Genomic DNA, 27,817 nt, shown 5'->3' on the forward strand with positions numbered 1-27,817 from the left:
GCATGTGTAGCAGACCCTTCCCCATGCGCAATCCAAATCTAGGCTATCCCTGCATAGATTTGGACTGCACGTGGGGAAGAGTCTGTTGTCCCGTTAAATTCGTCAATGGGGCAGGAGGAGAGCTCCAACTCCCTCCTCTAAATTAATCCACTCAGACAGCGGTGCCATCTTTTCGAGTGGTTGCCCGGCAACGAACATCGCTCCTCGGCCGTTTCGCAACACGCATGCGCGGGCTCTCTTCGCAGAAGAGGCGGCGCCAGAGTGAAGAAGCCTGTTTATGAGCCGAACCCGCGCATGCGCATAAAGGAAGAGGCCCGGGCAGCGGCAGAGTAAGAGGTCGGGCTGGACCATGTGGGCCCGGTATGTGGCTGCGGTGCGGCGGCTGCAGCAGCGGACGTACGGCTGGTGAGGAGCGGTGGCGGGGAGGCCAAGTGGAGAGGGACACTCTGCACGGGCGCCAAGGCACCTTTTGGCCGCGATCATGCCTGCTTCTTTCTCCCTCTTCAGGCTTCTCCCCTGTCGCGCTATGACTGTGAACTTTTCCTGGGAGCCTGTTTTCGGGGGCGAAGGATGGGATTTAGAGGGAGCCCCTTGCATTTATGCTTTTTGCGCAGTTATGACCTGGGCCCTTTAAAATTCCTTGCAATGCCTTTTAAATAGCAATGCCCCCCCTATTAGGTCGCTAGAGAGGCTTATGAAAGTTGTCTTGTGACTTTCTGCTCTGACTCATTGGGAGCAAAAGGCTCTTGTATGGTCTGCCAGCCCCTCCAATTCTGGGCATCAGGGGTCAAAGCAAAGGAAGCTATACTTCTCATGTTATTCATAAGCATAGAAGAAACAATGAAATGAAGTAGTAGTGGAAATTTGGTATATAGGTATAGGTGTTAGTGTAGGTGTTAGTATTGTGTAGGTGTTAGTATTGTGATGTTTGCACAGGAGGGTAGAAGACTGTCATGTCTGGATAGATTTTATAATTTGGGGAGAAATGCTTAGAATGGAATAATAACCACTGAATATTAGTTGAACATTATATGCCTTTATAGAGCATCATTTGTATAACTTTATCAGCTCTTTCTTCATATATTTACAATTGTAATTAAGCTTTGTTCTCGGTTCTTATTCTTTCGTTTGTTTAATTGGATTTTTTTGAAATTTTTTATTTATTTTGCACATATGGGCTCCAACCAGTTCTCACCACTTCTCTAGAAGTGGTCACTAATTTTTTCTGAGTGCCGAGAAGGGGTTACTAAAGCAACCTCCCTGCCCAATAGGGACTGGAGGTGCGTGTGTGTGGCGGCGCCACTGTTTGAATCCCACCACCATCGGAACCTGTTATTAAAATTTTTGGATCCCACCACTGCATATAAGCATCACATACGGAAAGAAAGAAAAGGAAAAAAAAACCCCAAAATTTTAATTGGTTTCATAAAGTTATGTTTTTATGAAAAATAAAGGGTTAAACTAGAGAAGGGAGTTGGTTGTGATAAAGTCCTGACCTTTGGATTTCTTGATAGAGAAGAGTTTCTTGTTAAGAACTGGAATGATGCAGGTGCATAGGGATTCAGGGAGGTTTTGTCTCTCCCCCCCTCCCCCCCAGTTGACTTTGATGCAATTGTTTTCCACCCCCATGTGGGTCACTCTTGCAACCCCTGGAGCAATCTCAAAAAATGCAGGCACCGATCACCCATGAGTGTATTCGTTCCGTGCGCCTGCTGTCTGACTCTTGACTTGTCAGGCTACTGGCTCAGTGGAGCCTCTATGCTCAGAGGTAAAATACCAGATGCTGTGCGCAATTACTGGTGGATACACTGTCCTGTGGGTTTTCTGAAGGTGCTTAGCTCCCTGTTGTTGGGGAGCAAGGTGCTAACCCAGGTGACCTTTCAGTTGGATGATGCCACAGGGCTTCTTTTGTCCGGAGATGGTAACTGTGTGGTTTAATTCATAGGATTCATGAAGGGGTTATGGGGGAGCTTTTGACCCGCTGGACCCATTCTGACTGTACGGTACTCTAATCTGGAAGGCGACAGAGAACTTCTGCATCCTACCATCTGTGCTCCACAGACGTTGCATGAATGTAGTTCTTCCTAAACCGCATGTTGCATTCCTTGTTTCCATTTTATTCTTCTTTGCCCATCCTGTACTGATCTGCACAATCTTCCCACCCCACCAGTGATAAGTCTGCATGATGTATGTCTCACATGTGATTAGGTTGGGAAATACTGGAGATTTTGGGGGTAGAGCTTGATGAGGGCAGGGTTTAGGAAGGGGAGGAACCTTCGCAGTGGATTAAGCCAAAGAGGCCATTTCTCCAGGGGACCGGATCTTGATCATCTGGAATAGGGAGAGATTTCCAGATGTCCCCTGGAGGGTGGCAACCCCAAAACAAAGAGTGACTTCCGCACAGAAAGACTATAGCTTAGGGTTCATGTCTCTCCCTGGGACGTCCAAATTCATGCTGTCTTTTAAAGGGGACATTGACAGAATCAAACCACAGCATTTCAAGCAGGCCTGCATCTTATTTGAACAGAGCTATCCTGATACCAGCTATCCTGGTATCCTGCAATCTTGGTACATGTGCAGTGTTGGAGCTCCATTTCCGTTGGCCTCTATGAAAAATTGATATATATTTTTTGCCACCCATCTTGTGTGTGTGTGCGCATGCCGTCAGGTCACTGCTTACTTATGGCAACCCTGTAGGGTTTTCAAGACAAGAGACATTCAAAGGTGGTTTGCCATTGTCTGTCTCTGTGTGGACTGAGAGAGTTCTGAAAGAACTGTGACTGGCCCAAGGTCACCCAGCAGGCTTCATGGGGAGGAGTGAGGAATCAACCCCCAGTTCTCCGTATTTGAGTCTGCCGCTTCTGACTGCTATACCATGCTGACCTATCCTATCTTTGTTTTAGAAAGCATTTAGTTTGCTGGGACAGCAACCCTTTCCTTCTAATCTATTCAGGTATAGAGGTTTAAACAGTGGCTTACCCACTGGTTCTATAAGGCCTTCAAGTGGAGAACAAGTGCAACAGAGATCTGCACGCACACACATACACACACCCAGCAGATATTCTGAGATGTGCAGGTTCTTTTAATATGTAGGTTCTCTTTGGCCTTCTGGCGTTTTCCGAAACCTCAGACCTGTCCTTCAAGTCCTGCCTGTTATTGCTCGTTTGTAAATTCTGATTCTCCCCTGCACCTTCTCGCAATTGATAATCTATACAGAGATAAGGAAACTTCGTGGCAAAGAGATATTTGCAGGGTTTTCAGGTTTTATTCACGTAGGCAGGAGAATTTTAAAAAATCCTTTGTGGATGCCGTGGACATGGCCCCTGTTGCAACTTTTTGTCCTTTGTCTGGTGTTGCTGCTATACTTGGGATCCCTTTTTCCCCCATAGGAAGGCAGTGAGGGGTTTGCTTTGAGCCTTTTTTGTGTACTGAAAGTAGGGTAAACATTTATAAAATATCAATTTTAAATACACCGTAGCCTGTATTTTCATTGGTAGATTTTGGGAATGTGGGGTGTTTATTCACTGACCTGAAGAAACCAAAACTGTTTCCCTGGTTTTACCTTTTTAAAAAGCATCCGTAGTTCGACACCATTCGGCCAACAGCTGTGGAGGTGGAAAAGCAGCGCAGCCCACGAAAGAGCCCTGCAATACAAAACTGGCGATCATATCCAGGGGTTCACAGTAAACCAGGTATGGTGGCTTTTGTTCTTTATTTGACTGTCAACCTATGGCTTTGTGATGCGTCTCTCCGAAGAATTACAGAGGATGGGGAGTCACTTGAGTCAAGCTTTCCCCTTTAAAGAACCACTTTCTGCATGGACTTGCCTGCTGAGTAATCCTGGATCTTAAAACAGATTCTCTGCCATGCTCTAAACTGCGGCATGTGCTTCCGTAGACCAGGTTTTCATTTTACTTGGCCTGGGAGTGCAGCCTGGAACACAGCCAGAGATCACCTATGGGTACATGTTGCCAGGAACAATGGTGTAAAAGCTGCCTTTTTGCGAAACTTGCTTGGTGTTATCGGTCTTCGTACAGGAATCTGCAAGAGGTTAGAGTGTCGAACTCGGAGAGACCTCGGTTTCAATCCCTGCTGGCCCATTAAACTGACTGACTGTGGTCCAGGCAGTCTCGCCTCACCTAATCTCATCTCACAGGGTTGTCTGAGAAGAGGCAGACCACATTTGCAACTGCCTTGTGTCCCTGAGAGGAAAGCGGACTGTAAATATCTGAAATAAACAGGGCACTTCCTGATCCCTTTGTGGATAAAAACATGCCATAGATCAGCAGCTGCTCAGAACATTGTATTAAAGCAGTGGTCCTAAACTCGTGGCTCAACACGGTGTGTTCTGGTCTGGAAGTTGAGTTCCTACAACTCCTAACTTGAGTGACCTGTAGCTTCACTTCTAGCTGAGTTGTCTTTAGAGCTCGGTCTGAGGGAGTGAAGTGATGCACACATTATGTGCCAGTGGGAATTGTGTGTTTGTGCGGGCTGGAAGTGTCTTTGTTCTTACCTGCAAAACTGATTTTATGGGGTTTTTAAAATTGCTCCATGCTAGTGCATTAGGACCCAAATTCTCTAACAAAGGTGGTCCAGCATGTGGAAAATGAAGTTACAGTTTTGGTTCTTTCTTTCGGTAAGGCAGAGTATACCTGAGGCCGTACATCTGTTGAAAGATCTGCACCACTCAGCTCTTATTTCCACCATTGGGTTGAAAGCTTTCACAGAGCTGCATATTGCTTGTATCTTCAATATGTGGCTGTTCTGGTTAATTGATAGTTGCTAAAATGAATGCAGCCTATAGAATTTTATTGTGGATAGTGCAGGGTGAAATCCCCTATAATAAGCACTTCAAGAGTCAAATTAATGTCCAGTGTGTTGGAATCGGAGTTTAAAGACAAAATCATCTGCTTACATCCAAATTATGAAATAGTAAATATTAAATACTAATTTGTGCCCTAGTAGAAATGTGCATATGTTTATTGGTAAGCTGGCTGGTTGTTCCTGTGTTTTTCAGACATAATGTTTTCCAGAGTATCAAGATGGGCTTATAAACTTGGTTATGGTAACTAAGAATTCTCTCTGCAGGTAGCCAGAAATGTTTAACGATCTGGAAGATAAACGTCGTGTTTGAATCTTCCTTACTCCCTTTATGGACTGTCGTTGTGTAACAGAAGACGAGCATAGGAAGGCTAATTTAAACTTTGGAGGGCTGGGAACATTGGTCGATTTCTTAGTACAGTCTTGCAAACAACAAGTATCCCTCCCTCTCCTCAATGCAGGTGACAGCTATACCCGAGTTGTGCTTAACTGCCGTTAAACTCCGCCATGATACGACAGGAGCTGAATACCTGCACGTGGCTCGAGAGGATTCCAATAATCTATTCAGGTACATGGTTCTGCTGCTAATGTGGCATTTCTAAGAATCCTTTTCTTTTTTAAAAAAAAAAACCTATTAAATTTGCATCACTGGCACTAGGGATGAGAAAAAGGACTCTGGAAAAGGGCCCAATTCCTACAAACGAGGGGGGGGGGGAAGGGGCTAGCCAGCTCCACACCCTGCACTCCTTTGCTGGGTGCAGTCAGTGGCGTAGGAAGGTAAGAGCTCGTGTATCTAATCTGGAAGAACCAGGTTTGATTCCCAGCTCTGCCGCCTGAGCTGTGGAGGCTTATCTGGGGAATTCAGATTAGCCTGTGCACTCCCACACACGCCAGCTGGGTGACCTTGGGCTAGTCTTCTTCATCTGCATGCTGCATCCATGTGCCGGGTGCCACCCCTTGACCACAGACTGAACTCGCCCTGGTGGTGGTGGTGGCTATAACAGCTAGTGTCCCCTGACTGTCGCTCTTGGAAACCTCTTGATGACCCCTGTAGACCTGTCAATCACATTTCAAAAGAGTCACTCCGTGTTTCTTAAGGAAAGCGGGAGATGCTCATTTGATGCATTTTGGCGGGAGGTATGACTTGTCAATTTCACAAGTGCTCAACTAAGGAGCAAATGGGCATTGTGTTGTAACCTAATCTAATCCTCCAAGTAACTGAACCATGTATGGGATAACACTTAATGCCAAATGAAAGACATATTGGATTTTGGGAAATCTCCAGGGGTTAGTGACATTTTCTGCAATGATGGAATTGCCATTCAGGGCTGTTCTCTTCAGCAGCATTTCCTCAAGACCAGGAACAAACCAAATGACTTCTTTTCTCATTTTGCATGAAGCTGTGAAGAGGGTCAGAGGCAAGCGGAAAGAGCGAGAACTACCCCCTCCCCTAACTTCAGCACCATTTCCGTTTCCTATTCAGAAAATGTTTATGCTACTTCTCCCGGGTCCTGCCTTCTTTGTCTGGCAGGTGAGCTTTATTGGTAGGACACCAATACTCAACTTTTAAACAAAACCATTTCACACTTCCAGCGTTCAGTTCCGAACCACCCCAATGGACAGCACGGGCGTCCCCCATATACTGGAGCACACCGTGCTCTGTGGGTCTCAGAAGTACCCTGTCCGGGATCCCTTCTTCAAAATGCTGAACAGATCGCTCTCCACGTTCATGAATGCATTTACAGGTGAGCGCAAAATGATGGAATGGTTTTTGGCAGGTAATGCCAATTTATTTTTGTGACGCGGTTCCATTCTTCCTGTTATGTGAACAGCTACAGTTTAACTGGACCTTATGAAAACATGTTAACGCATCCAGTGCATTTCTTAAGAGCCAGCATGGTATCATGGTTCAGAGTAGGTGGACTCTAATCTGGAGAAGTGGGTTTGATTCCCCCTCTCTTCCACATGAGCGCCAGACTCTAATCTGATGAACTGGGTTTTTCCCCCAACTCCTACACATGAAGCCTGCTGGGTGACATTGGGCTAATCATAGTTTTCTCAGAGCTCTCTCAGCCCCACCTACCTCACAAGGTGTCTGTTGTGGAGCATGTATGCCAATAAAGGCTTTGCATTGCATTGGAACTGTTGTGGAGCGAAAAATGAAGGAGTTTGTAAGCCGCTTTGAGACTCTTTAAAAGTTTATGAAAAGCAGGGTGTAAATCCAAACACTTCTTTTTCTTAACAAAGCTGAGAAAATTAGAAACTGTTCAGCAAGTTGCAGGCTCTTTAGGTGTATATGTTTATGGGATGGTGGTAGAACTGTGTTGGTGCCCTGTTCCTTACCTCAGCATGTTCCTTGGTAGTTTTTTCAGTCACATTTCCTCAGTCACGTTCAGTAGTCCTGCTACTGTGTGGAACTTCCTAGATGCTGCTGAGGTGACTGGGAGAGTTCCCCCTGCTGAGTGGCCCCTTACCTGGTGCCTCAATACAGTGCCTGCTCAGCTTACAGGGAACATTGGTCATGTTTCAACCAGTGAAGTTGTTGGGGGGGAGGGAGGGGGTTTGACAGTTTCCACATGGGGGAGAGCACTGGTGGAGACTCTGGTTAAGGCATCTTAGTGGGGCTGGAGAAAGCTCTCCCTGAGGTCCTGTAGAGCTGCCACTGGTTAATACTGGGTTAGAGAGACTAACAGTATCACCTGGTATAAAGCAGCTTGAGTATATGGACCCGTGTTTCCTTGGTAAGCAGAAGTTGTGATGCTGTTACACCCTTGAGAAGATTTACATACCTCGCAGGTTTCAGTCCATAAATGACTTGACAAATCTAAAGTGCTCTCTATGCTACACATGCAGCGAAGATGCTCAAGAGAAATTAGACCTACGAATATTTAAAATAAATAATGTTAATTGTCATTTCTTTCCTTACAGCTAGTGACTACACACTCTACCCATTTTCCACTCAAAATCCCAAGGATTTCCAGAATCTTCTCTCTGTATACTTGGATGCTGTGTTTTTCCCCTGTTTGAGACATCTAGATTTCTGGTAAGACTGCACCATTTTGGCACGAAGCTTGTAGGTAAGATCCAAAGGAGCTCTAGCAGGAGGTTTGTTAAACGTGTTCATAAATGTCTTACAGGCAAGAAGGCTGGAGGTTAGAACATGAGAATCCAAGAGATCCTCAGACACCGTTAACCTTCAAAGGAGTCGTTTTTAATGAAATGAAGGGAGCCTTTGTAAGTCCTCTTTAATGGTTTTGACTCTATTCGTAACAAAAATGAATTGCCATTACCTGCCAAAAATCCAGGAGACCATAGGTCAGTGGTGGCGAACCTTTGGCACTCCAGATGTTATGGACTACAATTCCCATCAGCCCCTACAATTGGCCATGTTGGCAGGTGCTGATGGGAATTGTAGTCCATAACATCTGGAGTGCCAAAGGTTCGCCACCACGGCCATAGGTCATCTTGAGCTCACCTGTAAATGCATTCATGAATGTGGAGAGCTACCTGTTCAACATTTGGAAGGCGGGGTCGCTTCTCCATCCACACAGATTTCTGTATATTCAAATGACTCTACTAGAAGAAACTGCCACATAATGGGTGACACTTGCAGGTGGCTCAGGAATTGAACACTTTGGGATGATTTACAGTGCAAAGTTGCACCCTTCTGAGACCATTACTGTGTTACTGAATTCTGTATGTTTGCAATTATAAAAAAAGATTTAACTTTGGTTAGGATTGTATTGCTAACCATGGTGCTTGAACAAGAAACAAGCCATAGTTTGTGGTTTGGGCATAATGTTGCCTACGAGGAAGCCTTCATTTCCAAGACATGCACAGAAGAGAGGAGGAAACACAATAGCCAAATGGCTTTCAAGAATTACTCAGAAACATGTCTTGCCCCAACATTGAAATGTACCCTATGTCTTTAATATGGTTTGTCTTGATGATTGATTTGAGCTGTTGTGTCTTCTTTAGTCTCATAATGCAGTGGTGGACCGGTTGATTTGAGCATGCTCTTTCACCTTGCTGGAAATAATTTCCACTTTTCTTCTCCTGTTCCTGTGACCTCTAGAGGTTAGATAGCAAATTGGAATAGAAACAGGAACGGGTTAGCCAAACCCCAACAATAACTTGCCACAGCAGTAATAAGGAAGCGTATTAAATTGATGAACTGTAATAACTATTACTCATATACTAGTCAGCAATCAATGAACAGAAATCATATGAAATGTCCAATAAATACTGTTAACACATAGTCCGCTGGAAAGAACATTGAAAGTCACGCTAAGTTATTGTTGGGGTTTGCTAACCCGTTCCTGTTTCTGTACCTCTAGAGGTTATTTGCCCTTATTATCTTACCCTTTAACTTTGTTCAACAACATCTGGTTTTTCCCCACTGAAGCTTTAAGCTCCCAAGTATTGCAAGTGACGGTCATATGTGCCTTGTGATGATCCCATTGGTCTTACTGAAATGTTTCTTTTAAGACAGACAATGAGAGAGAGTGTTAAATCAGCACCTTCAGAACAACATTCTCCCTGATCACACATATGGGGTAGTATCCGGTGGACACCCTCTGAAGATCCCCGACCTTTCCTGGGAGCAGCTCAAACAGTTCCATGCCTTGCACTACCATCCCAGCAATGCAAGGTATCAGTAATGTGTTTTACTCCAGTTTTTGGCAGTGTGTGTTGTGATAACTGTGTTTAGCAAGGTGTGTGCAGATTCTGTTTAGGATCCTGTGAAAGCACTTGGTTTTGGGATATGTGTACTCAGATTTCCTCTGAATCCATTGGTCATGCACTGTTTACTGAGTTTGCTTGTCCTTCCTTGAGTTCTCAATGTACATTCTTACTTAGGGACTTTTCTCTTCAATCAGGCAGGCCTTGGTAGATCAGGTCAGTTGTATATCTAGACTTTTCCTGTTGTAACAATAACCCTGCATCGAATTCCAGGTTCTTCACTTACGGTAACTTTCCACTGGAGCAACACTTGAAACAAATTCACGAGGAAGCGCTGAGCAAATTCCAGAAGATTGAACCAAATACAGAAGTTCCTTCGCAACAATTCTGGAACAAGCCTGTGAGTTGTATGATTTTTACCCTGCATCTCCTCATATAGAGAAGGTATAGGCTTTTTGGAGTTGACTGCCATTTACTGCCCAGTGCAACTGTACGGCAGGAATGTATCTAGCAGCCTGGGCTGGCTTGGCAAAGTGCTTTTCAGCCTCATCTCCTAGAATCATACAGTTAGAAGAGACCACAAGGGCCGCCAAGTCCAACCCCCTGCCATGCAGGAATACACAATCAAAGCACCTTTGACAAATGGCTATCCAGTCTCTGTTTAAAAACCTCCAAAGAGGGAGACTCCACCACACTTCGAGGCAGTGTATTTCACTGTCAAATAGCTCTTACTGTCAGGAAGTTCTTCCTAATGTTTAGGTGGAATCTCTTTTCCTGTACTTTGAACCCATTACGCCTTGTCCTAGTCTCTGGAGCAGTAGAAAACAAGCTTGCTCCATCTTCAACATGACATCCCTTCAAGTATTTAAATATGACTATCAACCGTCATCCTTCTCTCCTTTCAGTACGGCAGCAACATGGAGACCTCGTGAATAATTTGTTCCTTATTAAAAGGGAGTGTGAAGCAATTGAATGTAGAATGAATGTGGAGGTTTGCCTCTCTACGGTTCTTGCTGGGAAAAGTGGGGTTCTCATCTTTATATAAATCCATGTATGTTCCTAGTGTAAGGGTTCCTAAACTACTGGTTTGCATTCCATAATTGAGCCCTTTTCAGTTGTGTTCCTGTTGGGTGAAGCTGTAGCTCAGAGGCAGTACCCATGGAAAATCATAGATTCAGTCACTGACATCTCAAGTCGAAGGATCAGTTGCTGGGGCAAGGAAGAGCCACTGTCTGAGATCTAGCCGAGCTCTGTCTTTCTCAGAGCAGATGACACAAATATGTTTAACTAGAGCCTCTCATTTGTGATGCATTATGCTAGCAGCATCTTTGCAAAAATGCTACATTGGGGGGGTTACAAGGAGAGGGAGCTGCATTCCCCTTCTCCCCTAATTATTGTTGTCTTGTTCTGCAGAGAGAACACCACGTGACGTGTGGCAAGGATTCGTTTGCGACGGACCCTAAGAAGCAGACTATGGTCAGCGTCAGCTACCTCCTGTCAGAGTACGTGGGTTTGAAATGAAGGTTAAATAAAAGTAAAAATTGTTGGGCTTCCTTTTTCCTAGAGGGTTTTACTGGGAGCGTCTTTAACAGTGAGGAACAGCATTTCCTGTTCATGCATTTTCTATTTTTCTGCCCATATCTGAGCCCAGGGTCATAAATGGGTAACCCCAAACGCCAAAAACTGACTTGCTTCTTTGTGGCTCTTATGGAAATGCCAATCCTCAGCCGGAATGTGCCTTATGCAGAGGCGTAGGAGGTTAAGAGCTCCTTTACAGTTTAGCATTACAGTTATGAGCACATTGCAGCAGTGGCGTAGGAGGTTAAGAGCTCGTGTATCTAATCTGGAGGAACCGGGTTTGATTCCCAGCTCTGCCGCCTGAGCTGTGGAGGCTTATCTGGGGAATTCAGATTAGCCTGTACACTCCCACACACACCAGCTGGGTGACCTTGGGCTAGTCACAGCTTCTCGGAGTTCTCTCAGCCTTACCTACCTCACAGGGTGTTTGTTGTGAGGGGGAAAGGGCAAGGAGATTGTAAGCCCCTTTGAGTCTCCTGCAGGAGAGAAAGGGGGGGATATAAATCCAAACTCTTCTTCTTCTTCTTAATTTTTTGCATCATTTCAGCAGGGCTTGGTCAAGGAGCAAAGTGATGGTCCCTTTTAGACTCAAGAGTAATCCTGTCATTAACTGACATACCTGAAGATCTTTCTGTTCCGTTCTTATTCCATCCTTCCTTAGAGGCTAAGGGTTTCCTCTCTTCCATTTTTAGCCTCACAACGGTCTTGTGAAGTAGATTAGGTTGAGAAAGTATTACTGGCAAAACGACCTCTGGCAAGGCTATTGCCAAAGCAGGTATTTCAGTTGGATGCTCAAACATGGGCCCCCACCCTTTTTGGCCTCCGAGACACATTTTGGAATTCTGGACACAGCCTGCGTGGAGCATCAGCAGTAAAATGGCCGCCACAAAATGATTGCCACAACTTAACTTCAGTGATGCAGCACTGAATAGCATGGCAAAGCAAAATCTGCACAACCAATCAGAAGCCTTGCTGGACAGAAACCCCTCCTGGTCCCACCCACTTACTAAAAACACCTGACTGGCAAGGTCTCGCACAGTCAACAGTGTCTTGGTACTTTCACTCTGTCATGACAACCTGTGAAACCCCCAACTTTCATAGCTTTAGATGCAGTTTTTGAAATTCAGAGTTCAGTGTTGCTTTGCATTTAAAGCAGCATAGTTTATATGCGATGTAATTTGTGGGGAGCGCTCTGCTTGGGTATTTTGTAGTTCAACCAAGTTCAGGGTTGTGACTGTAGGTGTAATTTAACCATTCTGTGTTTGGGTTATATGCTGCAAAGCGCATGTGGCACGGAGAGTGATTTCCTCCTCCCCTGACTGCTGTGCAACATGAAAGTAGTCCAATGTTTTTGGTCTGCATAAATTAATGGAACGTCTATGCCAAGGGTCTTCAAACTATGGCCCTCCAGATGTTCATAGACTACAATTCACATGAGCCCTACCATTTGGCTATGCTGTCAAGGGCTGATGGGAATTGTAGTCCAGGAACATCTGGAGGGCCATAGTTTGAAGACCCCTGGTCTATGCTCTTGTAAAGATAGAAACTTGCAAAAATAAGTTTGATTACATAGGCAAAAATATCGCGCCCATGGAATTGTGTTAGTGTCTTGGTTCTAATCCTTACAACAGTCGGTCATCATTACTGTTATCCTCCCCATATTGCAGACTGGAAGCTGAGGGTATGATTGAGTCCCTTTCCCAAGTCCTACTAGTGAACCTTGTGGCAGAGATGAGAGTTGAAGGGGAGATGTTCTGCTACTTAGCTCCCCCTCTCAGTCACTGTGCTGTGCTATAGCAGAGGTTACTTGTTGCATTCCCCAAACGTGTAACTGTAATCGACAGATGTATTTTGCTTGCTCCCGATGTTCTGTTCTAAACTTCCCTGTGTTTTTTAGCATTACAGATAACTTCGAAACCTTCACGTTACACCTGTTGTCTTCACTGTTGGTTGGCGGTCCTAATTCACCCTTTTATAAAGCTTTAATTGAGGCTGGTCTGGGTACAGACTTTTCACCAGACGTTGGGTAAGAGATGCTGTGAATTCCTTCCTTCCAGCAGGATACTCAGCAGAGAATTTCACTTGTCCCTTATGGCAGACATCCAAATAGGAATTTTGATGTCCCTCGATTTGAATTTTCTCCAGATTTATTCATTAGACCAGAGGTCTGTAACCTGCGGCTCTCCAGATGTTCATGGGCCTGCAACCTGTGGCTCTCCAGATGTTCATGGACTACAATTCCCATCAGCCCCAATTGGCCATGCTGGCAGGGGCTGATGGGATTTATAGTCCATGAACATCTGGAGAGCTGCAGGTTGCAGACCTCTGCATTAGACTGTGCATCTATAGTTGGATGGAGCTTCAACCCTGCTTGTTGAAACGGAACCTTCAATTGTGTTGGAACTGAGACAAGTGAGAAAATTAAAGGGATGGGATCAAAATGGCAACACTGATAAATCTAATCACAGGAACTCTTTCTGTCTGTAACCAGGAGATTGCCTTCCTTTGTGGAAAATAGGCCAAAATGTTCTTCACCTGCTATTTTTCTTAGGGGACGCAAACATATGTTTCTTCTCTGTTTTACCCTTGGAACAGACCTGTGAGATTTGTTGGTCTGAACAAGAGACTGGCCCAAGCTGAGCTTTGTAGTGCATTTGACTGGAACTGTGGACTCACAGGTCCTACGGTGACATTTTGACCACTGTGCTACATTGGTTCCTGTCAAAACTTCATTACGGCTGTCTAAATTGTGTCATTTTGGTCTATATCTTCACATTAGTTACTTGAGGACCTCTTTTGAAAATGTATTTCTGTATCCTTGCAAGAGCCCTTAAAGTAGAGTACAGGAATAAAATCCATTGACAGTCACTAAACGTCAAATTCATAAAAGCTAATGAAACAACCATAATGAAAACCATAAATGTAGCAACAGTTAAATGTTGCCATAAAAGATACGGTAGAGAAAGCGAACATAAGGTAGTAAATGTACACTTTAATGGCAGATTCGAGTTCATCAGTATGACCAGGAAAAAGAAAGAAAGCCCACTGTTTGCGGGAAGGTCAATTGCAGGCTGTCATTCTCGCTGCATTTCTGTTATGGTTGTTGTTTTGCCCTCGTCTCTATACCTTCTGCGCCGTGACATTCTCCTTTTGTTGATCCAAAGCCTGTTGAATTCCGCCTGGATCACCTTTTATCAGTCTCATTGGGATCCCATTTTCTCTCCAAAAGAGGAGCAGCAGTGGCATAGTGGTTAAGAGCAGGTGCATTCTAATCTGGAGGAACCGGGGTTGATTCTCCGCTCTGCTTCCTGAGCTGTGGAGGCTTATCTGGGAAATTCAGATTAGCCAGTACACTCCCAACACACGCCAGCTGGGTGACCTTGGGCCAGTCACAGTTCTTCTGAGCTCTCTCAGCCCCACCTACCTTACAGGGTGTTTGTTGTGGGGGGGGAGGGAAAGGAGTTTTTCAGCCCCTTTGAGTCTCCTCACAGAAGAGAAAGGGGGATATAAATCCAACTCTTCTTCTCCTCCTCCTCCTCCAAAAGAGCTCAGGGTTTTCCCATCTTGTCTGTTCCCCCTGTCGCAGAAACTTTTGATGATCTTGTGAGAGAAGGTTAGATTTCTTAGATTTAGACTGGGCGTTTGTAGCTGGCTTTCCCTAACGCTAATCTGACACGCTGCACCACACATGGGTGGAAAGTGACCTCAAATCATCGCTGACATAAGCGACCCTATAGGGTTTTCAAGGCAAGAGACGTTCAAAGGTGGTTTGCCATTGACTGTGTCTGCATGGCAACACTGGTATTGCTTGTTGGTCCTCCATCCAAATATTAACCAGGATCAGTGCTCTTTAGCTTCTGAAATCAGACGAGATCTGGGTAGCCTGGGCCATCCAGTCAAGGCACCGTACATTAGGCAATGCCATAATTTCTAATGTATTATTATTATTATTATTATTATTATTATTATTATTATTATTATTATTATTATTATTATTATTATTATTATTATTATAGTTTGTTTGTTTAATTTAATATACCGCCCTATCCCTAACTACCCTGTGTATATATATATACCCTATACACACACACACACACACACACACACACACCCTATATAACTACCCTGTATATATATATACCCTATATATATACCGCCCTATCCCCAAGGGGCTCAGGGCGGTGTACAACATAAAAACATCATACATAAAATCATCACAAAATTATTGCCATAAATACAATTAAACAAACACACAGGCAGGCAGCCTGGGATGCTGGAGTGTAGTTGAGCATTTCCTGATGAGGTGGGAAGATACTTTCTAAGATGGCGGCCCGAACGGAGCTCAACAGCGGAGTCTGCAGTAGTTTTAATGTAGTTAATTCCTCCTTATTAAGTTAGCCTGTAGTTAGAGTTAGGATTTAGAAGTTAGGAATCACCTACCAGGGACGCGACAGAGAGTGAGAGTTGTAAGAGCCGAGCTGACGCAGACGCAACGACGGGACGAAAGCGACGGAATGCACCACCGCGGTTCCTCGCGATCGCTTTTGGTCCTCCTCTCCTCGTTGCCGGGCCAGCCGTTCGCCGCTTATCCGCGAATCCACCTGGACTCCCTTTGATGACCGGTGCTTTGATGCTGGTGCCGGACTGGTTTAGTGGCACTGATGGGCTGGATATTAACAACTGACAAGGCTTCGGGCCGCAGCGACGAAGCCAAAGCAGCCGCTGCTGGAACCGTTGAGAACTCTTGGCCGGTAAGCTCCCATAATTGATCTCGCTTTGGCGCCCTATTTCCATCGACAGCATTGGTGGCTTGGTGGACGAAGCCCTTGGCTTCAAGGCGGGCAGCTGGCACCCTCGATACCGACCAGTTTGGTGTGGTGGTACCATCAGGGTCGGTGGTAGAGACCCCGCCTACCTTTCTAGCCGGGACCTCGACTTTGCTGAAGTGCGACGGGGTTGGAAATAGTAGAGCCGGTTACGACGCGCCAGAGCCTGTGATAAGAGGCACTGCCGGTAAGCCCAAAATCGATTCGGTGGCTGTAGCGCCTTTGCTTGTTAGCGGCGGCGGCCTTGTTAATTACGGCCGCTGAAGCTAGTGTGTGCGATCGACGGGCGAGAGCTGCAGAGGAGCTGGAGGACCGGCCGCTCGGCGTGAAGCGAAGCGACGCAGGACAGTCCCTAGGTTGAGGGACTATTAGGACTTAGAAACTCCCGGATACTTGACAGCACTGTCCGCCTGGATTTGAGGAGCCGGTGGTGAGAGAGCCGCGGCGAGCCTTTATTCCAGGGACGACTCCAGCTTCGAGCCGCGCGGAGCAAGATCTGGGCGGGTGCCCAGTGGCAGGCTCCGCGCCGCCCGCTTGTCTGGGGATTGTGTTGCCAGTACCTTTAGACTCCCCTGCTACCTCGGGCGCATCCGTGGCAGTAGCCGCTATCTGCTAATTAGCACTCTCTCACCCTAGCGATTAAATGCCAGCTGATCAGTGAGATACACCTTAGCTGATAGCTGGTTTGTTTTTGATTTAGCCTTTACGCATTGTATTTTGTTATTGCTAGATTAGTGGAGATTAGCTATATATATAGGTTTGATTAGGCACGTTGTTGCTTGTAGCCTCCAGCCTGTATATGTGGTATTAACTTAACGAGCTAGATTAGTATTAGTTTGGTAGTAGGTTGCCTACCTAGTGGGTATTGTTTAGTGAGGGGCTATAGGTTCTGAGGAAAACGGGTTGAGCAATGGGGGCACCTATCTTAAAGCAGGGGATCCCGTGCTGATGGGTCCCGATAGATATAGCGTAGGCGACCCATATTAGAAGAACAACGATATGGTTTTGCTCGTCACTTCTTCGACCGACCCATCCCAAGGGACGATGGTACAGGTTCAGGGTTACTCTGCTGGCCGCTGGTGCGATCAACGCCAGGTCCATCAACAATAAACCGGCTGTAATCTCTAGAGATTATCTCGAAAGCTCAGCAGATGGACCTGGCCTGCATCACCTAAAACCTGGGTGCGCCAGGGTGAAACCGCCGCTTAGGGCGGGTTGCGCCACCTGGTTCAAGGTGGTTCTCCATCAGCCACGCAACACAGGGCCGGGGGAGGTGGGCGATGTTCATCCGAAAGACTCTATTCCTTCAGGGCGCCCCGGCCCCGAGATCACCGGCATGGAGTGTGTCGCTCAGAGTGGTTGGCTGGCGGAGAGGATGGCGGGTCCTTCCTGGTGTACCGTCGCCAGCTTAATCGGGATAGCCTGCGCGCCGCTGAGGTGGTGGCGGACTGGCATTGGCGGTTCCCTTGTTCTGGGGGGGACTTCAATGTCCATGTTGACACCGCCTCATGTACAGTGGCCGACCTAGTGTCATCCATGGCCGGGCCTCTCCTTGGTAAAGTTCTGGCCCCACCCATGAGGCCGGTCACACGCTGGATTTGGTCTTCAGTTTGGGGGTTGATATGGTCATATCCTCTATGGATAGAGTGCCATGGTTTGACCATTACGCCCTGAAGGTTCGATGGACTCGTCGCTAAACCCGGCTTCAGGCGGTAGGGTTGATTTATGCCCGCCTCGCTGAGACTTATGGATCCAATTGGTTTCCTGAATGCCTGGCGGGACCCTGAACTCCGCCGGCACACTCGATGAGCAGGTGGAGGACTGAACTCCGCCTCGATGCCATCGAGACTGTTGTTCTCGGGTTCTTTCGCCTTCGTTCGGCAGGCCCCTGGTACCGAGGAGCTACCAGATGAAACGGGTGCTTAGATCGACTCAGAGCGAAGTGGTGGCAATCTCGACGAGCGAACATCTTATAGACGCTTATGAAGGCCTATGAGATGGCAATGAAGGAGGGGCAGGGGCCTTCTCCTCCTCTTGGCGCCTGCCAGCTCTCTCGCCTCGCACAATTATTTTCAGATAATTCGGCTCCTTGACCTCCTTATCGGAAGGGTCTACAAATCATCGATTGGCAGTTAGCTGTGAGGCATTTATGAGCTTTTTTTGCAGATAAAGTCGCCACGCCCGCCAGGACCTTCCCGCCACATTATCTGGCTAATTAGTGAACTGGAGGCACTTTTGTTGCTCCGGCCCAAGTTTGGCCCAGTTCTCCTTGCTCTCCTAAGCCGCTGTTGACAGGGCCTTGGCTGCTGTTAGACCTTACTACCCACCTTCTGATCCGCAAGGCCCTCCTGGCTTATAAAAGCTTGCCGGGCCGAGCTACTTCTAATCTCCATCTGAATATCATCAATGGCTCCCTTGAGCAAGGGTCTTTCCGATGGGTTGAAGCGAGGCAGGTCCCACTCTTAAAAAAGACCATCGCTAGATCCAGGTGATCTGGCCACCACCTTCGGCTCTCGAATCTTTCGCTTCTGGGGAAGGTAATTGAGAGAGTGGTGTTGAGCAGCTTCAGGGTTTCCTGATGACGACGCTCGATCCCTTCCAGTCCGCCTGCTGGGCGCTGGACGGAGAGACCTATTTTGTCGCCATCACAGATACACTGCATCCAGCTTGACCGAGTAGCGTGATCGGCGCTTGCTGGTTTTGTTAGATCTTACCGCAGCATATGGTTTCCATCATGACCTTTTGACCCACCGCCTGGTCAGCTCCGGGTTCGGGCATTGTCCTTTCAGTGGATTGCCTCGCTCCTCCGACCGAGTCAGCAAGTGTGGTGCGGGATGAAGCTCTCCAGGCGCCCGCTTCAGTGCGAGTACCTCAGGGAGCTGCTGGTCCCCTATTATTTAACATCTATATGCACCACTTGCTCAGCTGGTGCGGAGCTTTGGGCTGATCTGTCATCAATATGCTGATGACACTCAGCTCATTCTGTTGATGGAGGAGCTGCTGTCACCGCTGCCTCCAGCATTGTTTGGAGGCGAAGCTGGCTGGCTGCAGCAGAGCAGGTTGCAACTGAACTACCTAAGACGAGATCCTGGCTAGGCCGCAGGGGTGAGGTTGGGGATTTCCAGCCGGGTGTGGGAGGGGGGTCTCATTGGCCGCATTCTCCGTCAAGAGGTCTGGGGGGGTCCACCTCCCCTCATGACTGGTCTTTCAATGGAGACCCGTGTGGCCCATATAACCCGGACTGCATTTTTTCCATCTGCCAAAGGCCCTGTTGGGTTTCTTCCTCTCCCAGGCGGATCTGGCCACTGTGATCCATGCAACGTCACCTCCAGGCTGGACTATTGTAACTCGCTGTACCGCCTTCTGGCGCTTGATTCGAAGTTAAAACTGGTCCAACATGCGCAGCCGCTTCGCTCACAGGGGCTTCTCGGAGAACACATCCAGCCTGTGCTGCGCAGCTGCATTGGCTCGGGTTGAATCTCAATCACCTCAAGGTGGCTGACCTTGCCTGCCGCCTGGGCTCCCCTTGCATCTTCGGGACCGCGACACCCCCATATGCCCACCTCGCCTCTGCGCTCTGTGAGGCCAATTTGCTGGTGGTCCCCGCCCCTCTATGATGGGTTGGCCTCCACGCTGGCCAGGGCCTACGCACTGGCCCCAGCCTGGTGGAACAACCCTTCCTCCAGTTGTCCGGCACCTAAGTGGACCTGGGTGAGTTCCGCAGGGCCTGTAAGACCGTTGTTCCACCGGCCTTGGAGTGTCCAGCTGCTAATATGGTGCCCCCCCCACTGCTCTGTGCCTAGTAGTTACATCAGGGTCCCTCATATGAGGGGCCCCACTGGCCCCTCAGGAGGTAGGTTTTAAATTGGGGCCAGACTTCTATCTATTTATTATGTATTCTGGTTATTCGGTTTTTATGAGTTTTAAGCCATTTTATGAGATGGAGCCTATGTGTTTCTATTGTGTGATTGCTCCTGTTGTTCACCGCCCGGAGCCCTTCGGGGATCGGGCGGTATATAAATTGAAAAAATAAATAAAAAATAAATAAAAATAAAACAACAGTTAATTCCTAATACAGCGTCCCACGAAACCCTTGCTTTTTATATATATAATATATATATATATGCTTTTATATATGCTTTTTTATTTTATATATATATATATACACACACACACACACACACACACACACACACACACACACTATCAGGACCCATTTTTTTTATATATATATATATATACTATCAGGACCCATTTTTTTATATATATATATATAGGCCCGGTGGAACAACTCGGTCTTACAGGCCCTGTGGAATTCTCCAAGGTCCCGCAGGGCCCGGACAGCTGGAGGGAGAGTGTTCCACCAGTCCGGCGCCAGAGCCGTAAAGGTCCTGGCCCGAGTAGAGGCCAACCGTGTCATTGACGGGGCAGGGTAGTCACTGCTGTCTCTTTCCCCCTATCCCAGAAACTGTTCTAAGACCCAAGTTCTGAGGAATCATGAGTGGCATTTTTCCCACTGTGTTCCAGGTTTAACGGCTCCACAAGAGAGGCTTACTTCAGCGTTGGCCTTCAAGGGATCGCTGCAGAAAATATCAACACTGTGAAGCAAATCATTGCAAGAACCATTGATGAAGTTATTAAGTAAGTTAAAGGCTCCCCTCCCTTTCTCAGGCACAAACTGTTTGCGAAGGGCTTTCTTCCTCCCTGCTTCAGTCGCTGAGTAAAAGGGTTTACTTAACAGTTTGACCTTCTTTTTGTCTTTCCCTTCCAAGGGATGGATTTGAGGAAGAGAGAATCAAAGCTCTGCTCCACAAGATTGAAATCCAGATGAAGCATCAGTCGACCAGCTTCGGCCTTGCCTTAACCTCAGTAAGCGGTTTCACTCAGTAGAAGTTTAATGCATTTAGGATATTTGTATCCTAGGAGGCCCGTGGCGCAGACTGGTAAGCTGCAGCACTGCAGTCCAAGCTGTGCTCACAACGCGAGTTCTACCCCAGTGGAAGTCAATGTCAGGTAGCCGGCTCAAGGTTGACTCAGCCTTTCATCTTTCTAAGGTCAGAAAAATGAGCACCCAGCTCGCTGAGGGTAGATGACTGGGCAAGGCAGTGGCAAACTATCCCGTGAACATAGCCTGCCAAATAAAAGTCATGATGCGATGTCACCCCGTGAGTCCGTAATAACCCCATGCTTCTACAGCGGACTAACTTTATTTATATCCAGCTTTTCTCCCCAATGAAAATCCAAAGCAGCTTACAGTGTTATTCTCTCTTTTATTTTGTCTTTGCAACAACAACCCTGTAAGGTAGGTAGGCAGGGCTGAGAAAAATCAATTGATGTAAGGTCACCTAGCGAGCTGTGGCAGAGCCTGCATCTAGATCCTAGTCCCGTGGTGGCGAACCTTTGGCACTTCAGATGTTATGGACTACAAATCCCATCAGCCCCTGCCAGCATGACAAAATGGCTGTGCTGGCAGGGGCTGATGGGAATTGTAGTCCATAACATCTGGAGTGCCAAAGGTTCGCCACCACTGTCCTCGTCCAACGTGGTGGCATAGGAGGTTAAGAGCTTGTGTATCTAATCTGGAGGAACCGGGTTTGATTCTCCGCTCTGCCGCCTGCGCTGTGGAGGCTTATCTGGGGAATTCAGATTAGCCTGTACACTCCCACACACGCCAGCTGGGTGACCTTGGGCTAGTCACAGTTCTTCGGAGCTCTCTCAGTCCCACCTACCTCACAGGGTGTTTGTTGTGAGTGTGCAAGCCCCTTTGAGTCTCCGATAGGAGAGAAAGGGGGGATATAAATCCAAACTCCCTCCTCCTCCTCCTCCTCCTCCTTCTTTTGCTGGCTTTTTGAGGGTTCTACCAGGCTGGTCTTTTGCCTGGCCAGACATTGTCAATGGATCACCTATTATTTGCTGTCATCAGATATGCCCTCTTCACTTGTGCAGCTAAGAGTGCCTGCATGTAGGGGACAACTTACCTTTTTAATTTGTTGGGTGTTTGTTAACAAAAACAAAAGAAGCCTGGCTGCCCTCTCCCCAGCTCTGCATAGTGAAGTTGCTTCTACCAGCTACCTTTTGTAGTCCACCTGTAGATAACAGTGACTTCTGTATTTGGTGTGTTGCGCTTCCTTTTCTTTATTTTTGAGCTGTCAGGAGGACGGGCGGGATGAAAATGCAGTAGTGCGCTCAGAGGTGGGATGCAGCCCATTCGCACCTATTCGGCAGAACCAGTTACTAAAATTTTCTCAGTTCGGAGAACCGGTGATTATTGATTAACTCCACTAGGGACAAGGGGGTAATCTCTGTCCTTGGGTACAACAAATCTCGTCAAGTGGGGGATGTAAAATCGTCCACCTGCGGGGCCCCTGTCCCCCATGGCACCCCCCATGTGTGTAAGAACTGTATGAAATAATACAATATATAGTAATTCTATTTTTTTGTGTTCGTTGGTATAAAGGTTGGTAAAGTATTATAGGTAAAGATTTTTCATTTTCTTTTTTCCCCTTGAAATTTATATTGGAAAGAGAGGAATTTAAGGATTTTGGATCTCTTCCTCTGTTAGTTTTCTTTCAAGTGGAATAGATCAAGTAGTTATAGGAATCTGAAGGGGAAGTAGAAAGTAGGGAGGGAGGGGGTTGAGAGAGATAGACAATTAGATATGTTTGTAATATGTTAACAATTGTAAACAGTTTTTGGTTTCTCTCCTTATGTTATTATTTAAAATCAATCAATATAATTATATAAAAAAGAAATAATACACTACCATATGGTATATTGCTTTTTTAATACTTTAAACCAGGGGTCTTCAAACTATGGCCCTCCAGATGTTCATGAACTACAATTCCCATCAGCTCCTGCCAGCATGGCCAAGTGGTAGGGCTCATGGGAATTGTAGTCTATGAACATCTGGAGGGCCATAGTTTGAAGACCCCTGCTTTAAACAGTCATTATTTGAATCTAGAGGCGGGGCGAAGGGGAACTGAGTCCTTGCCACAGCCCCGCCCAGGGATGCCCCACCCCCGGAATGCCTGGCCACACCCCTGTCGTGCCCAGCCCCACTGGCGCTACACCACTGTTTGAATCCCACCACCATCAGAACCTGTTACTAAAATGTTTGAATTCCACCACTGAGTGCGCTCTTTCACGGACCGTGTGCCTGTCTGTCTTCCTGTCTCTTTCACTCCTCAAGTACATCGCCTCTTGTTGGAATCATGGGGGAGACCCTGTTGACCATCTGAAGATTGCTGATAAAGCCGCTCAGTTCAGAGAGTGCCTCAAGAAAGATCCTCACTTCCTTCAGAAAAAAGTAAAACAGTACTTTAAGGTGAGAAACGGTGACAGGCTCTGGATTGGGGTGGGTGGAAGGCTCCAGATTGGTCACGAATGCAGCCCAAGATCCTCCTGTCCCACCCAGCATCCTGCATTTTGTCCACAGAAATATATTATTGCTTCAGTTGGCCTCGCAGCACAGCGACACTTTTCTCTATTGGATAGTGAATGCTGAGGGTTAGTGCACAGCTCCCTGCTGTAACCATCTAAGTCCTGCCTCTTGTTCTCCACTGTTGATTAACGTTGGCTGCAGCGCCATCTTTTCCTTTATTGTCATGGCAACATAAGAAGTCCCACGCCATGTGAGAAGATCTCATAACTGTAGTTCTTCTTCCTGTTGGGATTGTGCCCACTGGGGATGACATTGGTTTGGGGAGGAGCTATGGAATATTCTCATATCACATGACTGGCATGTGGCATATCACATGACCTGTCGATTCATGCATGGAGTGGTTTGAAACAGCTCAACTCCCCTGCTAATACTGCCATAATATCTAGTGCGATGCTACTAATAACTGAGAGATCTTGGGAGGGAAGGGGAAAGAGGAAGAGATAGTGATTCATACACTGATTTGTTGTTTTGTCATCTTTGATGTGGATCTTGACAAAAGGATAACCCTCATCAACTCACTCTGTCAATGAGTCCGGATGAAGCTTTCTATGACAATCAAGCGGCTCTGGAAGCCGCCAAACTAAAAGAGAAGATTGAGGCTCTTTCCGAAGAACTGAAGAAACAAACTTATGAAAAAGGTTAGTGCTTTCTGGCTTTTGTTATGTTATTCCTTAAAAAAGGAATGTTCAAGTTTTGTGTGGAATGTGTCAGTGTCATACCGTCAACATGGCTTGAAGGGAGAAATCTGTCTCACTCTTCCCCCCGCGGACATAGCTGTTCAAAACATTTAATGCTCCCTCTTACGCGTTTGGTGCAAGGATGAGTCCGGGAATACTTCCTTTTTTTGTTTTCTCCTTGGAAAACCCTGCTTTCCAGAGCACATTTCAAAGAATCGTGGGCCCATTTGAGACTGCAGGATGATCAGAAATGGTGTCAAACTGTCCTGCAAGAAAGTTTGCCTCATTAGACACCTTAAGCACACTGGTGTAGGAGAATGTTGAGCGGTTGGAGACCGGTTGGAGACCTTTCTACACAGGGTCAGCTGGTCTGGTCAACATTTTGTGTAAATGAAGTATATGTACGTGAAAAGGCTTCCCATAGTCAAGGGACTATTCTGCAGACTTCCAGCCTCTTCCTGCGTCTAATCTGGAGAACTGGGTTTGATTCCCAGCTCTGCCACTTGAACTGTGGAGGATTATCTAGTAAGACAGATTAGCTTGTGCACTCCAACATACGCCAGCTGGGTGACCTTGGGCTAGTCACAGTTCTTCGGAGCGCTCTCATCCCCACCCACCTCACAGGGAGGGGGGAAGGGGGAGAGGGAAAGGGCCCCTTTGAGTCTCCTCACAGGAGAGAAAGGGCGGATATAAATCCAAACTCTTCTTCTTCTTCTCTTTGAAATACAAAAGGATTGTGGTTGCTTTTATTATACTTTAAAAAATAGTAGTAGTTATTTTGGAAGCAGTCCAAGATACTATTTTGACAGGTCCCTCAGAATTTGTCAGATGTTTATGATTTCCCCAAAATTGTGTTTCTGCTTGTCGGGCTAGCAAAGCAAATAACTTTGAGCCATCTTGATAGTGCTGGGTGTGAATGAATATTCTCCCCTGTCTGCTAGGTTTGGAGCTGATGGATCTGCAGAGCGAGCCTCAAGACACGTCCTGCCTCCCAGCCCTAAAGGTTTCCGATATTGAGCCCAGGATTGCCTTTACTGAGCTGGAAACGTCACTTACAGGTTGGGAGTAGCTCAGGTGCTGAAAACTTGTGCCTTTAACCTAAACGGCTAATACAGGTCCTGCCTCCACGTTGCTGAATATAATCGTAGCAAGCCAAGCGGCCGCTCAGTCTAGGATTGCGTTCCATAGACATAAGCAAATGGTGGTTTGTTTCGTTCAGGGCGAAATGTGGTTTGTCGTGCATGCACACCCTCTGAGCCTCTTTTAATCACCCTTGACCTTCAATTGTTATTCATTTGTCTTTAGCCTTCCCTGCCTTTTGCTCATTTTGCTATTCTTTTGGGGAAAGGCAAAGTGATTTTTTTTCTATTTGTAGCGTAATATTTTTCTGCAGACTGGAGAGCTCCCCCCCCCCAAGTGTGCAGCATTACTTTTCTGTGAGTGCCCCATTTCTTCGCGTTACTGATAGACACTGTTAGATGGGATGATAATATGTTAGAGTGAGATCGGTAGATTTCCAGACTGTATCCCTTTACACTGGGACGAAGGGGTGATAGGGTCCAATTAGAGACTTTCTCATGTTTAATTTAAAACAACCTCTCTGCATGTAGATTTCCCCCTTATCCTTCTTCACTCCATGCAGGAAGGTCTGTTAATGTACTGGAGCACTCAGATATTTATCTCATGCATCTCTTCACCACCTACAGTCCAAAACAGTCCTGCCCCCACTGAGAACTGAACCCCCATGATATTCGGCCTCTGCAGACAGGGATAGATGCACTTGTAAATGGCATGTTGAAATGCAACGTCTGTCCTGTCTCAGTTACAGCTGGTTTAAATTTTGACCAGAGTTCAGTTGACATCTGATGGAGGAGCAGTTCAGCAGTGACTTCTAGGCATGGTGACTAACAGGAAAAGCAGTGGTATCAGTACCTGTAGCTATTGTTGATTGGGTAGTCTTCCGTACAGGCGTACATTGGGACTGCACAGAAGCCATGAAGATGAAAATGTTGCACTTCCTGTAACTGTTGTTTATTGAGTGGTTTTCTGTGCAGTCGCACATCGGGATTGTGCATGAGCAGCCTGGCCCGTGTGTGTGCAGTCCAATGTGGGACTGTGCGTAAGCCACAAAAGATCAACATCGGGAGGAAGCATACCTGTGAATACCAGAGGCAACTTCAGTGGATGATTTTGGCCCCTATGCCCTGTTGTTGGCTAGAAAGGGAAACAAGATGCTGAACCAGATGAACCAACTAGTCTGATCCAGCAGGGCTTTTCTTACATGCTTATTTACTTATTTTATTGTTATATTTTTATATCCCACCCTTCCCGATGAAAGCCCAGCCTAAAATTGCAATTAAAATCTAAGAGATCTTACAGTGAGGTAACTGATTCTTTGTGTTTGTCTTGCCTGTAGCGGAAGGTGTCCCCGTCCAGTACTGCACTCAGCCCACGAATGGCATGGTGTACTTCCGAGCAGTCTCCAGTCTTAACACCCTCCCGGAAGAGCTCAGACCCTACGTGCCGCTATTTTGCAGCGTCATAACCAAGTAAGAGGAGTTGCGTTTTGAGTCCGTTGTGATAACTTTGCAGCAAACTCTGATAAAGGGTTCTTGCAAAGTCTCCTTTTTCTTTCCTCTCTTCAATCAGAGCTGCTTTTTTATTTAGCCATCATGAAATGCAGTATACAGCTGGAGGAGGACAAGGACAAATAAAACAGATTAAAAAATAGCAAATCACTAATTTAGCTTATGGGATTCAGACTGTGGCAGCCTTCCTACTACAGACAGGACAAAGACGACTGTGTTCTGTTTGGACCACTGGATGTTCAAGGCAGTACCTTTCAACTGAAAATAACATAAGATTTTGCAGATCTGGAATGTTACGTTCCCTAAAACCACAAAAAGTTAATGCTATTACATTTGCAGCGAAGAGCTTTTGAAATCCCCTTTTGTTGAATCTGCTTTTTTCTTCTTACTCTGGGATGATGTCCTGAATTTGTGGAGGGTCCTGTTGGAGTCGCACGTTACCGATCTGGCTGGCTGAATAGCATTTGCATTTCATTCGAGCTTGGATTCCTCGCCTCGGCTTGGACGCAGCTGCGCGTGTCATGAGCTTATGTTTAAGAAGTGGGACCTTGAAATGTTGCGGAAGGGCTTTAAGATCACGCAGCGGACAGAAGCCGGAGATACTTTGCTGTTGTCTTGCGGAGTTTTCGTATTACAACTGCCAGGTCTATGCTGCTAGCCAAAAGTAAAACAAGGGACCACAGTTAGAAATACAAACCAGAAACGCAGTACACCGTGATTAAAAACAAACCCCTACATTAATAGTTATTAACTATTCCACAGATTGAACAAGATTCAGATGTCTATGAGAATGATAAAACGTGGGCCAGTATTAACGTTTTGGCTGTTTACTGATAATGTTTGCTGTGGTAGTACAGTCAGTCAGCATTCGCTCTTTCTAAATTTGTTCTCTTCCCTGTTATCAAATCGTCATAATTAGACTGGTTGAGCTCCCTTCTTACATCTTAGGATACCCCTTCAGTGTATCAAGAATTTCAAAACAGGATCACATTCAGATTCCTGTACCGACTGCAAACCATTTGAACTGCTACAGTAAATGCTGTGGTTAACATTTTGGCTATTTACTGTTAGTCCACTTTTTAAAATCCTTGTCGACGTCTGTTAGCTACTTGTTCAATCTTTGGGGTAGTGAGGATAAAATGTAGGAGAAGAGAACAATGCAAACCACTTGGGGTCCCCATTGGAGTGAAAGCAGGGAACAAA

At 46.4% G+C, this 27,817-nt stretch overlaps 1 protein-coding gene across 1 annotated transcript in view; it reads left to right on the forward strand.

The window, feature by feature from the left end:
• The first annotated feature begins 311 nt into the window (after window positions 1-311).
• PITRM1 (pitrilysin metallopeptidase 1) overlaps window positions 312-27,817 on the forward strand; it is a 41,986-nt gene continuing 14,480 nt past the window's right edge. Inside the window, 16 exon segments of the mRNA XM_048511702.1 lie at window positions 312-405; window positions 3,575-3,692; window positions 5,283-5,389; window positions 6,415-6,566; window positions 7,750-7,864; window positions 7,959-8,059; window positions 9,310-9,472; window positions 9,778-9,904; window positions 10,918-11,006; window positions 12,980-13,108; window positions 20,436-20,549; window positions 20,681-20,777; window positions 23,098-23,232; window positions 23,849-23,987; window positions 24,968-25,084; window positions 26,443-26,575. Of these exon segments, the coding sequence (XP_048367659.1) occupies window positions 350-405; window positions 3,575-3,692; window positions 5,283-5,389; window positions 6,415-6,566; window positions 7,750-7,864; window positions 7,959-8,059; window positions 9,310-9,472; window positions 9,778-9,904; window positions 10,918-11,006; window positions 12,980-13,108; window positions 20,436-20,549; window positions 20,681-20,777; window positions 23,098-23,232; window positions 23,849-23,987; window positions 24,968-25,084; window positions 26,443-26,575 (1,892 nt within the window). The 5' untranslated portion in view covers window positions 312-349.

Source organism: Sphaerodactylus townsendi, linkage group LG11, assembly GCF_021028975.2.
Source record: "Sphaerodactylus townsendi isolate TG3544 linkage group LG11, MPM_Stown_v2.3, whole genome shotgun sequence".
Classification (NCBI taxonomy): Eukaryota; Metazoa; Chordata; class Lepidosauria; order Squamata; family Sphaerodactylidae; genus Sphaerodactylus; species Sphaerodactylus townsendi.